This window comes from Neophocaena asiaeorientalis, unplaced genomic scaffold (assembly GCF_003031525.2).
Source record: "Neophocaena asiaeorientalis asiaeorientalis breed wild unplaced genomic scaffold, Neophocaena_asiaeorientalis_V1.1 scaffold45, whole genome shotgun sequence".
Lineage (NCBI taxonomy): Eukaryota > Metazoa > Chordata > Mammalia > Artiodactyla > Phocoenidae > Neophocaena > Neophocaena asiaeorientalis.
The window spans coordinates 12,383,464-12,399,152 of NW_020174642.1; the positions used below are offsets into that span (position 1 = coordinate 12,383,464).

General features: G+C 53.5%; 1 protein-coding gene across 1 annotated transcript in view; it reads left to right on the forward strand.

Moving 5' to 3' along the window:
- The window catches only part of ADARB1 (adenosine deaminase RNA specific B1), a 69,616-nt gene extending 64,745 nt beyond the window's left edge, over window positions 1-4,871 (forward strand). Inside the window, exons 10-11 of the mRNA XM_024758432.1 lie at window positions 40-218; window positions 1,028-4,871. Coding sequence (XP_024614200.1) covers window positions 40-218; window positions 1,028-1,207 — 359 coding nt within the window. The 3' untranslated portion in view covers window positions 1,208-4,871. The remainder of the gene's footprint in view (window positions 1-39; window positions 219-1,027) is intronic.
- Window positions 4,872-15,689: the final 10,818 nt, after the last annotated feature.

The window sequence follows — 15,689 nt, forward strand, 5'->3', positions numbered from 1 at the left end:
ACGCCGGGCCCCGCGTCACCCGCCCCCGTCTTGTTCTAGGCATCAGCAACGCGGAGGCGCGGCAGCCGGGGAAGGCCCCCAACTTCAGTGTCAACTGGACGGTGGGCGACTCGGCCATCGAGGTCATCAACGCCACCACAGGGAAGGACGAGCTGGGCCGCGCCTCTCGCCTGTGTAAGCACGCGTTGTACTGTCGCTGGATGCGTGTGCACGGCAAGGTACTGAGGCGCCCTTCCCCACCAGCCTGCCCGGGCGGCCGCCCCACACCTGGTCTCTTCTGGGTGCTCTTGGCTGACAGTCTGGCCCTGGCTTCTCAGATTCAAAGCAGGCTCAGCCCCGCTCCCCCCAGACTCCCACCCCAGCCCGCCGGAACCTGGGACTCGGCACTCCCGCGGAGTCCTCCTCGGGGCCCGCAGCTCTGGGGCACCCTGGGTTCCAGCCTGTGTGTTTAGCGGGCTTTGGTTGGGGCTTGGGGGTTTTGCAGCAGCACGGCCCTTCTTCCCCAATAAACTCTCCTCTAGTGAGTCAGTATGTTACCAGTTTCCATTTACTTGTAAGTCGGGTCAGTAGCTTTTATTTGTGAGGGGCAGAGGTTGCTGCGTCCCCGTGGCGGGACGCTCACCCGTGCAGGGGGCCTTGGGTGGCTGCCCTGCTGATTCTAAGATCTGCACAAAAAATGGGTTGGAGGAGGTGGGCGGGGGGGCGGCTCGAGTTCTCCCTGTGACCAAACGGCAGAGGTGTTGTTTGTTAAAGACCTGCATGTGTGAGACCCGACCTTGGAGTCTGCTGCTGGCCAGCAGCCCCTGTCTGTTTAACCTGGAAGCCGCCACTTGGGGCTGAGGATGGAGACCCTCAGGGGGTGTCCAGCGTGGCTCTGTGTGACATGGTCCCCGGGGATGGCACTGTCCCTTGGATCCCCCCAGAAGCAGCACCGTTTGAAACGCCGTTTTTTGAACATCTTACTGTTTCATTTTCTACCGTTACTGCTTAAACAGTTGCACTTGTCTTTTTTTAAATCTTTTTACAGGTTCCCTCCAACTTACTGCGCTCCAAGATCACTAAACCCAACGTGTACCACGAGTCCAAGCTGGTGGCCAAGGAGTACCAGGCCGCCAAGGCCTGTCTGTTCAGAGCCTTCATCAAGGCCGGGCTGGGCGCCTGGGTGGAGAAGCCCACGGAACAGGACCAGTTCTCACTCACACCCTGACGGGTGTGCAGCGCGGCCCCAAACCTCGCAGCTGAGCCGGGGCAGGTGTGGGATGTGTGGGAGCTGGGCGCGCGGCAACGTCCCCAGGGGCAGGCGCGCGGGGCGCGGGGTCTGGCGTCAGGGTCCCGTGTCAACACCTGGCATCTCTCTACAGCAGTGTTCCCCCTTTTGAATCATCCAGTGACTGCTTTCAACCTCAGTTTACATTTAGAAGTTGAGTTCTACTGAGTAGGGCTTCCTGAAGTTTAGGAAAAATAGGAATTACTTTGTGTGAAATTCTTGAATAATTAATTTATTCAGAACTAGGAATATGGTTTATAAAATAAGAAATAACTATGTCAGGTCACTCTTATGCCACATTACTTTGATTGCAAAGAAGCATTTATATACGGAGGGAGTGAGGAAATAGATAGGAGGCAGTAACCTAAAGAAACTGTACCCCTGTCCACATGTAGGTCCCTGTTCCCCATAGGTGCCTCCCTGGGAGAGGACTCCCCGCGCGGAGCCCACGTCCACAGCGCAGCGACCCGTGGTGTGGCGCATGGGGTCACAGCCAGGTCCCTGCAGCCTCCAGCGTCCTCTAGAAGTTTCTGTGCTCCTCGTAGGACCATATCATGGAAAATCGTCTCTCGGTTGACTTCTAAATAATCAGAGGTCAAACATGGTCAGTAGGCCTGGCCATTCATTTGGGTTTTTTAAGCAGTATTTAACTTTTAGGGACTAGAAGGGATCCACAGGGGCTACTGCACAGTAAATAACCTAGAATTCCCTCTGGTCCTTCCTCTGAACCTCCTGGATGTGAATGACTGTCTCAGGCTCTTCACAGGATGGAAATAGAGCTAAGTAAGTAGGTGTTCATTCTTGGAAAACGCCACTTAAGGCGTATTTTCTAATTATTCTTTCCAGCTTTATCAAGGACATGTTTGAAGTACAAGTGTTCAGGCTGAGAGCTGGCGAGACAGCGTGTTGCTGGTGGGGTCTCGACCAGGTTGGGATGTTGGTGTCACGGCAGGGAAGGGGGGGTGGTCTGGAGTCGGGGGTGCCCGGGACACTGCTCGGCACCCCACAGCACACAGGCCAGTCCCAGGCAGGCCAAGCGAGCCGGGGGTCAGGGCAGGCGGGCAGTTGGGGACCCCGGGAGGCCGCCCCGTCCTGACGCAAAGGTCACAGCACGCTCCTCCCGCTTCCATGGAGGGTCGGAGAGGAGCTTGGTGCCTTTCGCTGAGTCAGCAGCAGTTCCTGGTTCTGGGGGGTCTTGGGGGTGCCATAGGCAGAGAGGGCCCTCCAGCCAAGTCCAGGTGTCAAGCTGTGTGCCTGGGTGTCCCGTGTCCTTTATGGGCTCAGAAAACTCAGTGCAGGAACAGGACGGCCACTGACACTTTGGCCCAGAGCCCGGGCGCTCAGAGTGGGAGACGTGGTCCCAGAAGGTCACGTCTCTGGGTGTCTCCGTGTCCGCGTGGAGACTTGAGGTGCTGCGCCCCGTGGGCGCGTGCAGGGCAGGGGGGAGGGGGCCACACTGCCGGGGCCTGGCCGGGTCAGAGGACGAGGGTTGCCCATGCCGCCATCTCTGCAGGGCGTTTTCTTGTCCCGACCCTGTCGGCACGGGGCTCGGGCCTGCGTGGCCCGGCGGGGCCTGCTGTGGTTTCACCCGAGAAAAGAAAGGTGTCTGGTGGCGCCCGCCGACCCCAGCAGTCTCCTGCACACTCAGAAAAGACATCTGTGAGTCCCTGCATTTTTATTCTTCTCTCTATAGATGGTATTTTTTCTAATGGGGGTTGGGAGATGGACTTAGTTTTTAAAAAATATGTGGATTTTGGTTACAAAGTCCAGAGGAATGATACCGCACGTGCACACAAGCAGGCCAGGATGCCCGCTCCCCCTCTGTCAGCTGACTGTGGACCTGAGCACGATCCCCCACCATGCCCCAGCCCAGGTAAACGAATGCCTTACTGTGTGGGTCCGTGCCGCGTGGCTGTGCCCTGCTGCCTCTCCCGGCTCACGTTTGTGCGACCGTCCAGGACGGACCTGATGCGGGGCTCCTGCCCCGAGAGCACCCAGGCCTGGGGAGGAAGGTAGCCAAGGATCACGGGCGAGGGGGTCGGGGACCGCTGGGCGGCAGGGCCAGGCGGGGCTGCGGGGAGTCGGGCTGGGGCAGGAGGCCTGCACAGCTCCTGGGACAGGGCAACTGGCACAGTCCTCTGTAAGCAGGAAAAAGGAGGAAACGCACACCCCCCAAAAGACAAATCAGGGAGCGCGGCCCGCCGTGCACCACCACGTAGGCATTTCCTTGAGGTGTCGTTTTGCATCCAGGGTCCTTAATCTGGGTTTTAGAAACTTTGGAAATCTGACACAACCAAGCCCTTGATCTTTTGAGAAAAATCTTAAACTTTGAGGACATTTTGACCGGTGGGGTTTGGGAGGGTTTCTGTTCTGTCTCGGCGGCTAAGCCTGTAGTATGTATTCTGCAAAGACACTGGCCCTGCTGCGGTGCCTGGGGCCACTGGGCAGCTGTCCTGCTGGCGGGAAGGTCCGCCATAGAGAAGTCTCATTTTGTGACCCGAGCCAGGGCTTGTGGAGAGGGTGGCCGAGGTGGGGGGCCGTGATCGCTGGTTCCTCAGCCCTCACCCCTGCTCGGGGTCGGGAGGCCTCACCTCCTCCCTGCAGTTTGACTCTGAGTCTTAATGGGGCTTTTCGTCATCTTTTTCTATTTGGAGATTTTTATTGTAATCAGAAACAGTTATTTTATTTTAAAATGTACAAGCCCACATTTCACAAGGTATTAACTTCTCTGGAATTTATTTTTTCTGAATAATTTTGTTGCTTTCCAGACTATTGAATCCCTGCTTTCCTTGTAATTTCACGTGGCCGAGCCTCCCAGTCTCCTGGGGTAGCCAGGTCCCAGAATGGAATTGGTGGGTGCTGGGAGCGGGGAGCATGCCCTGCCCCTTTTCTCCAGGAACAAGTAAAAAAGACAGATGGGTTTTTTTCCATTTCCGAAATATTTTACACCCAAATGTAAGGTCTGCCCCAACTATAAATTTGATCCAGCACAAGAAGTAAAGTCCCGTCTCTAAATTCTATGAAATTAGTGAATCTCTCAGAAGGTTTTGTTTTTATCAAAACTATATGAATGGAAAAAGCAGAGTGTGGTCGTGTGAGTCCAGCTTCGCGTGTCCTTTTCCTCAGCGTGTCCTGTGACTGTCTCTCCCTGGCCGGAGGCCGGCCCGGGGCACTGGGGTTCTGTGTCCACATGGCTGGGAGGGAGAGGCCCTGACGATCTGGACTCTGAGCTCCCGTTTCCGGCAGCGCGTCTGCGCTTCCTCGTTCAGTGTTTGGAGGTGCACGCCCCCAGCCCCGAGGACTCTCATCTTGGCCACGGCTGGGGCTGCTGTTGCATCACGGACCCAGTCGTGAACAGTGAAAGGCGGTCTGTGGAATGTTCGTGGAACGAGCCCCAAAAGCTGTTTGCTTCTCCAACTTTGGGTTATATGCTGTTAATTTTATTCTAGAATTCGGACACTTCATATGAATGTAATCCCGCCGAGAGCGCTGTCACCAAGGCGCACTCCTCGGTGCCCCCTGTGTGTCCACTGATGTGCGGGCCACACGTGACCCCCTGCATGAGCCGGCACCGAGCATGAGACCCTGTCGCTCAAACAGAGGACTTGAGACGTTCTCAATAAAACCATGTTTCACTACTGCAGCCTCGCTGAGATTCTCTCTCCTCCCTGGTTATTTCCCTCCTTGGTCCGGAGTAGGGTTTGGGAAGGTGTGGGTGGGCGCCAGCCGAGGGCACTGGGCCGACGCTCCACTCCTGTCATCTGTGCGTGGCTCTGAGCACCTCCCCTGGGGCTTGGGCCCTCTGATTCCCCCCGACCCCGCACGTGGGTTCCTGGCACACGCTGGCCACCCCCAGCCACGTGGGTTCCTGGCACACGCCGGCATCTCTCCCCTCCACGTGGGTTCCTGGCACACGCCGGCATCTCCCCCCCCCACGTGGGTTCCTGGCACACGCCGGCATCTCTCCCCTCCACGTGGGTTCCTGGCACACGCCGGCCACTCCCACACGTTAGGCGGAGGAGTGGAACTTGCATAGCTGGCCCTGCTCCTGCCGGGCTATAGAGAGGGAGGATGACGTGAGCCCATGTGCCGTGAGGCATGTGGAGCGCCGTGGACGGGACAGCAGAGGGGGAGCCCACACCAGCTCGTCGCTGGCCAGACTGTCTGGGTATCGGCCACAGTGAGGCAGTTGCCTGGTTACAGGGTAGAGCGGCAGTGTTCAGGGCTGGCGTTTTGGAGGGCCGTTCACGGTAAAGTTGAAACCTGGCTGCGAGGCAGTATTGAAGTTCGCGGTTGTAGAGAAATTCGGATGCTTTATGTAAGAAGGGTACAAGCACACACGGAACAATCTGGAAGAGGCCGAGTCTGGTCACCGTGAATGATGGGATTGGGAGTCATTTTAATTTTAGTTTCCTTTTAAAAAATTGTATCTCTTTGTCCAACATTTCTATATCAACATGAAAAGCAAACAGGACAACCTTTTGAAAAGTCAAAAGTCCCATACAAATAAAAAGCACTGTTACAGACAAGTAATTTACTGTCCTTTGCATCCATTTTGATTCCGTTTTCATTTCTTTCCCCACAATAAAAGCAACATTCAAATGAAAATATGTGTCATCAAAAAGAGCAGATGAAGCTTCAGAGAAAAGGTTGGGGGCAGCCTCCTCTTTACGAGTCCAGTCTGTAGAAGGGCTTTTCCTCGTGGGGTCTTCCTGTGGCTCCATCGAGGGGGCGGGCAAGACCCCGTGTTCCGTGACGGGGCTGACGTGACACGGAGCTCTTGCTCTCCTGCAGCAAAGACTCCAGATCCATTCCTGGGATGGGAGGGGTGTCGGGGTGGGTGTCGTGGTGGAGAGAGGAGGAGGGAAGGGGGCAGGCGGGCTGCAGCCGGGGGGCGCGGGGAAGCAGCTACTTCGTAAATTGCCGTCATTTAATTGTTAATATTGATTAACATTTAGTCATATTATTAATAATTTCTTTAGTAAAGGCAGAGGGACCAGCCGAGGGAACCTGGCGAGTCAGGGCACTGGCCCAGCAGCGAAGGTGCGGGAATTTGGGGAGAGGTCGAACCCAGCTGTTAGTTAAAATCACACCGTATGAGCTCACGGTCATCGAGATCAAGGTACTGGATCCCCAGAGCCCCTCACTCGCCGTGTGCGTTGTTCTGGGCCCGGGCGTCGGCCGCGGGGGAGTTGTGCATGCTGGACGCCCCCACCCTGGCCCCCTCTGCTGCCCTGCTGTCCCCAGGCCCGAGAAAGGGGCGCAGGCTGTGCAGATGGCACCTGAAACGCGCCCGCCAGGTTGTGAGGGCGCCAGAAGTTGAGAACGTGTTGGTGCAGCCTCTGAGAACTGTCACGCCCATGACGAGAGGCATCGCCATTGCTTCCCGCGCCAGACACATGGGTGATGGCGACCCCGCTCTGGACGGGCTGTGGGTGCAAGGGCGCAGCGATGAACCCACCGGGCGTCTGCAGGGTCAGCGGGCCCTGGGACTTGCCGGAGTATCATGTGTGTTATTGTTGTCTATTATATGCAGCGTGGGCTGCAGTCCCCACAGCCACACAATTGACCGTCAGCTCACGGACACACATGCACACAGGACGGGGAGGGGGCGCGTGGCTAAGCATCGACCGGCACCACTGGCCTGGGTCTGTAGGGCAGCTCTGGGCGGGCCAAGGCCCTGTTCTCGGAGCGTCTGCCCACAGCCCAGAGCAGCAGGGCTGCAGGGGCCGGGGCTCCCCGCCTCTCCCCGCCCCTCAGCTCCCTGGGACTGAGGCCTCTGAGGCCAGCTGACCAAGTAGCCAACACCCCGCAGAAAATGACCTCCTGAGGAGAAAGAAGACGTCTGAAGAGTACAGCTATTTGACAATTAGAATATTGAATTAGAGATTCCGTCAGAATATATGCTAATATTTTAGAACGGAGAGCCCAAGAATTTAAAATTAGCTTAATGAACATTCTCAAAGAGATGAAATGAAACCAAGAGAGCCAAGCAGGATTTGAAATAGTGAACTAAATAATAGAATGCATTTACAATCAGAAAACCAGATGGAAAGAGGAAGAGACAAAGAAAATCTAAACTATCCGGACGCTAGCGGTAAAGTGTCACATCCGGCAAGTGCGGTGTCTGTGCCGTTTGTTACCCTTGCAAGGGCGTGGCTAGGAGGCACAGTGAAGCCCTTGCAGATGAAATGGTACGTCTGGGGCTTCCTTAAAAGAAAAAACGAAAACAATAAAAAAGGACTGTAAATGGAGAAAAGGTCTAGTTGAAACAGTATTGGCCGAGTGTAGGAGATTGTTGGAGCCAGCACATAGGAATGCAGTATACTCTTCTCTCTACTTTTATGTCTTTAAAATTTTTCATAAGGAATTTTAAAAGTTCAAACATAGACTTTTAAAACTACCATTTTATGGTACTCTAAGTGCTCTGGGATTTTTTACACAAAAGCAGGTAACGCACACACAAAAAATTTTACCACTGTAAAATGTGAATTTTCCAAGTTTTAAAAAGGGAAGCGGGGCATAAAACGGTTTTTAAATCGCAATCATTTACTTCCTTGGAGAGCCGTTTTAAGGGTACCTTCGTGGAAATAAGGACTTCATGCACCCACTGAATCTTCCGTCACCGCTCACCCTGCCCGATTTTCCTTCCTGACACGTACTGCTCTGATGTAACTTGGGTTTGTTTATCTGTCCCCAACGGAACGTTAACACTGTAGGTCAGAGGCATCAGTGCACGGCTGATCCCCGTCACTTAGGACAGCCCTGCCATGCTGCAGACGGTAAATACCCACTGAATTAACAAAAGCAAATGATTGATTGTTAAAAATGGTGCCTCAGAGCTTTGACGCAGAAAAATCGGCATTGAGAGCAGTTTTGATGAAACGCTTAAATAGAGAAACAGCATTTAAGAAATCTTGCAAGAGGCCTATATCGTAACAATCATCCGTACGGTGGGAAGGCTACGGTGGTTGTAAAAGCTAAGCTGAAAGTAAGAGAACACATAGCCCTGAAAAGCCAGAGTTTAAGGTCTGGGTTGTGTCAACGTGGCGAAGCCTGGAGTGATGGGAGGGTAGAGGGTGTGAGAATACATTTAGCTCTTTGTCTTACTGGGGTGGAATACGAGAATCCATTATCTTTATATGAGCACGTCAAAGACTTTAGTTAACTCTAGTTAGTGACAAGACTAGTAAGACGTTAAACCCGATTCCACTGGGAGTTTGAGTTACGCTGCTGGATGAAATGCGTTTGGCCTTTTATCTGCTTGCCTCGGGCACGAAATGCTGGGGCTGAACTGGAAGCCAGCTGTGGGTGGGTAATGTCTGGCCTCGTGAAGACGAGTGTCTTATGAATACCGGTACCTCCCCACGTCCGGCTGACCTGTAAACGGTTTCACGAGTCAAATAGACCACTTGCTTCTCTACTCATGTCTTGTTTTATATGGAGGAATTGAATATTCTTAAATAATACTGCAAACACACATTGCAAAGCGTCAGCTATGAGCCTGCTTTCGTTTTTTGCCTTTCTTTTCATTCAGCCTTCATACCTTTCCGACCTTTTTCATTAAACACAAAGGAGGCTTTGATCATTCATGATGCTTGCCAGAATTAGTGAGGAAGAGCTTTTTCAAATGATTTTTATACTTAATTCTTTTTTTTTTTTTTTTGCGGTACGCGGGCCTCTCACCGCTGTGGCCTCTCCCGTTGCGGAGCACAGGCTCCGGACGCGCAGGCCCAGCGGCCATGGCTCACGGGCCCAGCCGCTCCGCGGCACGTGGGATCCTCCCGGACCGGGGCACGAACCCGCGTCCCCTGCGTCGGCAGGCGGACTCTCACCCGCTGCGCCGCCAGGGAAGCCCCACACTTAATTCTTCTTTACTCTTAGCTCCTGGGAATAGAGATCATTGCATGTGTATGCACACACTTTTTTATCATCATTCTCCACACTCAGTATATAACCTGAACGTTTGCCTACATACTTCATTGAACTGTTACAAATTAAGTTAGAAAAGCAGTGTACAGACGCATTTACTGTTACCGGCATATTATACAGTGGGTCAGTTAATTAAATCTATATGTGTTCAATCTTGACTTCACTGCCTTCAGCCATTTATCTTATAAGGTGTGTCCTATAATTTTACTTCTCACGATTTTCTTTCTGAAAATCCCTGGAAAATCACGTTAACACTTATTTCATGGAAAAGTGGGTCAGACCTTGTCTGACAGAAAATAAATCTCATTTCTTCACTGGTTTGAGAAGGAGGGTCAGGCTGCGTGAAGGACACACTGGCCATAAGTGGAATGAACGAAATCTGCAGCTCCAAGCTTTGATGAAAATATATTTTAAAGCACAGTATGACAACAGCATTTTATTGAAAAAGACTGAAGGGGCTAAAAAGCAATGAAATGAACATTTCAACTTTCCCAGCCCTCTCAGAATATATCAGGTTAAACAAGGTACCGCTAGGTGACGGAGAAGTGGGGATAAACCATAGTCCCTTGATAAGTGGATGTGAGGCCTCTCCAGTAATGTCCCAGAAATTGAGAGTGACAGGGTAACATATCCTCCTCCAAGTACATAGTTTCTAACCCTTTGCTTTCAGAAAAATTTGAATGAAAGTGTAATATTGTTGACAATTGATAAAACATTTTAAAATTTTTATAATTTTTATTACAGATCACCTTCTGATTAAAGGGTATTATGTAGGAGTTCAATAAAAATTGAGGGACATTGCTATAGTATACCTCCTTACCTATGTATTCTGCAAACAATGTGTCCTGGATGTACCTCTATTTTAAAAAGACTAGAAACACAGAGGAAGCTGGTCTCGTTGCAGCAGACTGTCCCTGATCCTTGCATATGGGAACCATCTGGTTGGAAGAACAGGCTTCCTCATTTCCCTTAGGAGAAGCATTTTCACTAAAATGTTGCTTTTGTGTGTAATACTTACCTATCAATGTTGTCATATATTTATGTTGTTTGAATAATTGTGAACTGAGAATATTTTAAAAAATAACAATCCAGGAGATATTATTAACAAGTAAAGTCTGTTGGTCACAGAGGGAATGAAAAGGAAGGATAAGTGAAGGAGAATGAAAGATGCTGGATGGTGGAAAGTAGAAGGTGGCGGGTGGAGGGTGGGTGGTGGATAGTCAGGGAGGATGGAGGAGGGTGGAGGGTGGAAGGTGGAAATGGATAATGGATGGTGATGGTGGCTGGTGAATGGTGGGAAGTGGATGGTGGATGGAATGTAATAGGTACATGGTGGATGGTGGATGGTGTGTGGTAGGAGGTGGATGGTGGACGGTTGGGCTGGATGATGTAAGATAAATGCTGTTTGGTGGAAGGTGGCAGGAGGCAGGTGGATGGTAGAACGTGGCGGGTGGATGGCGGGTTGTGGATAGTCGAGGAGGATGGTGGAAGGTGGATAATGAGTGATCACAGGTGGTTAGTGGAAGGTGGAATGTGGCTGGTGAATGGTGACTGTTGTGTGATTGATGGTGAGAGATGGGTTTGAGAAGGTGGAACGTGAGCCATGGAAGGTGAAAGTCGTAGGTGAAAAGTGGAAGGTGGCAGGTGGATGGTGCCGGGTGGATAGAAGATGGTGGATGGTGTACACTGAGTGTCGGATGGTGATGGGGGATGGTGTACAGTGGGCAGTGAGTTGTAAAATGTGGGTGGTGGGAGATGGAAGGTGGTTGGAGGATGGAGGACAGTGGATGGTAAAAAATGAATGGTGGGGCTTCCCTGGTGGCGCAGTGGTTGAGAGTCCGTCTGTCGACGCAGGGGACACGGGTTCGTGCCCCGGTCCGGGAAGATCCCACATGCCGCGGAGCGGCTGGGCCCGTGAGCCATGGCCGCTGAGCCTGCGCGTCCGGAGCCTGTGCTCCGCAACGGGAGAGGCCACAGCAGTGAGAGGCCCGCATACCGCAAAAACAAAAAAACAAAAAAAAACAAACAAAAAAATGAATGGTGGAGGGTAGAAGGGAATAGTGGACGGTAGTAATGGAAGGTGGGAGGGGGAAAGTGAAGACTGAAGGTAGGAGGCAGGGCATGGAAGGATTGGAGGAAAACATTGTTATGAGGTCAGCTCTCTTCCAGTTTACGTATAGAAGAAATGCAGTCCCAATCTAAACCCCCTAACAAGCTTATCAAAAAATGTATATGGAAATTCAAAGGAGCCTGGGTCGGAGCACCCCGCTGGTCTTGGAGAGCCTCCCAGTGAGGCCGGAGCTCACCTGGGGTGGGGGCGGGGGGTGGGATGGGGGTGGTGGCAGAAGGGCCGTTCCCGCTGCCTCGTCCTCCTGGAGTTGCTGATTCCGGGCCCTTCCCACACACAGCAACTGCGTGTCTCACACTCTATCTGGAGACCCCATGTCTTCTCCATCACAAACGCCCTTGACCTGAGCGAACAGATGAATCTATTGTCCATGGTTCCCAGGAGCGCTGCATCCCAGGAACTTGGCATCAGAGGGGCTCTGGTGGAAAGATTTTCAAGTCTGCATTCACACACAGGTCTTCGACCCAAGGACACTGGAATTATGTTTATCCCATGGATTACTCAGTTTTTATGGGATCTTCTCAAGTCTAAGGTGGCTTCTATTTGACCTTCAAGAATGTGGATCAGGGCTTCCCTGGTGGCGCAGTGGTTGAGAGTCCGCCTGCCGATGCAGGGGACGCGGGTTCGTGCCCCGGTCCGGGAGGATCCCACGTGCCGCAGAGCGGCTGGGCCCGTGAGCCATGGCCGCTGAGCCTGCGCGTCCGGAGCCTGTGCTCCGCAACGGGAGGGGCCACAACAGTGAGAGGCCCGCGTACTACCACCCCCCGCCAAAAAAAAGCAAAAAAAAAAGAATGTGGATCATCTCAACCAAAAAAGTACTGTCCTCACGTTGGTTAAATTGGCAAAAGTGAGGTGTGTCTTCCACTGTCCGAAGCCGCACTTACGATTCAATACCTCGTGTTTTCATTCTTGTTAGGAGAGTATACGTATTTTTTTAATGCTGCATTTTCTCTGGGAATTGTGAACACAGGTGGCCCATTAATTTTGTGACCATATAATATATTGCCCTAACTTGAACAATTTTTTGAGTGAAAAGGGACCATCCGTAACAGGCTCACACCAGGCACCACCAGAGTGTCCTGGGCCCACAGGGGCGATGCTAACTCTTGCTGTTGCTGACCCAGAGCCAGGACACCATGGCCGAGGGCAGGGGCCACCTGACCTTCACCCCAAGCGTGCCCAGGCCCAGGTTTCCTTCTTGCCTTGGTTAGGTCGTGGGACACAGCGTCCTCTCTGGCTGCCAGGAGGAGACGGATGGGAGGAAGCCTGGTGAAGTGGGGTCAGTAGGAAGGTCGGTCACCAGAGGGACAGGGACCCAGAGGACGGAGGGGATGGTCTGTCCTGGAGGCTGGTGGCTGAGAAGAGAGAAAACGGGGAGCTGGAAGGCTAATCTATGGACTGGGTGATGGGTCAGATGGAGGGGGAGGGACAAGGACAGGTCAGGAGGGGTCCTGGGGGACTGGGCTGAGCGAGCCAGTGAACCTGGTCCATCTGCCAACCACGGGGATCTGGAGGGAAGTGGGCATCCGTGGCCGGCTTCCCCAGGGATGACCAGGGGTCTGAGGTTCACTGTGCTGCTCTGAGACAGGCTGTGTCCTCAGGACCATGTTGGTCCAGGGTAGAGTGGAGCTTCTGGGAGGATGACTGGAGGGGCTGACCTGCACATGTTGCACACCTGCTCTGCCAGGCTCCTCCTGCCTCGAGCCTGGGCCTGGGCCGCCCTTGGACAGAAATGTCCCAGCCCCTCCACTTCCCCCGCCTGGCCCATCATCCCCTAAGATCCTTGCCATTCCTGCCTGGAACCAGCCTGGGTGTCAGCAGGGCGCAGTGCAGGGTCAGACCCAGCCCAGAACCTGTGAATCAGGAGCTGCTTGGTAGCAGGTTCTCCAGGCCATCCCTGTGCCCTTAAGGGGTGAAAAGCACTGCAAAGAACTCCTGCTTCTCCTTCAGTGCTCAGCTCAGGGCTGCCTCCCCCAGGGAGCCCTTCCTGACCTCCTGCCCGGCCCAGCCTGCTGCAGGGACAGGTGGAGAGACGGGTAGGCCCAGCAATGAGGGTACAGGCCCCACTCGTGGGCACCTGTGGTCCCTGAGTCTGTCTCTCCCGTGGCTGTGCACGTGCTGGAGGACACCTGGCCCATCTTGTGTCCCCACGAGGAGCGTCACCCGCTATACTCAGGGGGCACAGGCGTCACCGCGGGGGTCCTCACCCTGCACTCCAGCCCCTCCTTCCTGCCCTGGGAGGCCCCTGTGGCGGGAGCTCCCGGGAGGGGAGACCCTGATGCCAGGGATGCGGGGCGGGAGGGACCACGTGGAGTCCAGACGGATGCGTCCTGCCCCACACCTGCCCCGGGGAAGCGGCTCTCGCGGGGCACACTCCTGCTCCCTGGGCTTCCCCAGGCTCTCCTGCAGAGATGCCACCACAGATGAGGGCCCGATGACGACAGGGTCACTGAAAGCTCTGAGTCATTTCCCCTCTTCTCTGACCCCACAGCCGCCCCACGCAGCCCACCCTTCCTCTTCCTCCATCCAGACGACCACCCCAGGGTTGCCGCAGAGCCCCCCGAAGACCCCTGAGCGGCCCCTCCCCCCCACATTCCACTCTGCCCACAGCCAGGGGGACCTGCAAAGAACACCCATCACCCCACCTCCCCCCACCGCCCTCCCTCTGGGTCTGCACCCTCCATGGTGTCGGTCACCGCAATAGAGGGACATCTGTGCAGAGGCCCTGCCCCGCCCCCTCCCGCCAGGTCATCTTTGCCCCATTTCCGCCCCGACACTGGATCCCAGGAATTCCTACTGCCTGTGCTCTCTTGCCCGGCATACTGTGCCCCGACTTTCCAGGCAAACTCCTCCGACCTCAGCAGCGCAAATGTCCCTCCTGGTGTGAGCCTGTCACCCCAGCCGTCACCCCGCTGGAATTGTCTGCAGAGCAGATATGACCGTCTTTACCGCTTGTAAAGGTCCTATTACCTGACCTTGACCTTCACTGGGGCATGACCTCTGTGTCCCCAGGACTCTTCAGCTTAGGTGATGCTTCCATCTCTGGATCCAAACATCCAGCCAGAGCAGTGCTGAGGACATCGTAGGAACCCATCGATGTCAACTAAACATGAATGGAAACAAAGGCAAGAAACCGCACAGGCGTGCACGCACACTCACTCACACACACACACACACACACACACACACACACACACACACACACACACTTTGGATCCAAGAGAGGCAAGGGTGCTGGTCATTCCCCGCATCATGTAGGGGTCCTTTTCAGGCCAGCTCTGTCCCCAAGGCTCCCTCTGCCGGCAGTACCCAGACCTCAGGGGCTGCCCGCGTCAATGCGGGGACAGCACCCAGGATGGGGCACTTGCCCTGCTCCTGAGAAGTCCCTCTGTGGCTCAGAGGACACCTCTTCCCCTCCTCCCTCCAGGCCCAGGGAAGGGGACAGCCCCCCTGTTGCTGGCACCTGGGGCCCCGTCCTTGGTCCTTCCCTTCTTCCTGACACTGCTCGGGACAGGGCCTTCAGTTCAATGTCTCCATCTGCACCATTTCGGGGGAAGTGTTTCCATTTGGTATCAGGTCACAGGGAACCCTCCCCCTCTACATATCAGCGAGGAGACGTATCTCTATAAAATTACATGCACACAATTGTTTCTTCCCATACACATATTTATTTTAAAATTTCTTTGAAACTTGAAACGCGTATTTTCCATTTTTCAGGTACACGAAACAACTTAAAGGGTCTCATATCTGCCGGGTGGGGTGTGTGTGTGTGTTTGGCATCAAAAGAAAACTTTAATTTTGACTGCATATCTTCAGAAAAACTAAACAAAAACAGTATCTTAAACAAAACAACAAAAGTTAACAAAAAATTACAAACCATGAAACAGTGGTTGCAAAACCCTCACTTTCTCTATAAATCTAGGACTAAACTATGAATTAAGGCTACACTGATGCAGATATTAAGTCACTTGCATGGGGTTTGTTTCCCTTCAGTTTGTTTTTTGCTTTGGTTTTAAAACCCACCAAAATTTACTCAGGTCAGTTTTAGTACCAGCCACAGTGCACAGAAGAGTTCTCTTCGTCTGAAACACCTCTCTCTATTCAGGCCAAACGTAGAGAACTCTTAACTCATGGTGGACATCTCATTGAAACCAGAAAACAAGACTAGATAGAATACATCTCTAAAGGGTTCAGTGGGGAAGTTATGTCATCACGAGAACTCTGCGAACGAATCCATACCTCAATCCCACTACCCTCGAGTTACCACGCTACACGAGCCGGAGTCACCGAGGCGGCGACTCAGTCCCAGGAGCTCCACAGAGAGCGCGATGCACGTCTCCTTCACAGACCCACACGCGGGTG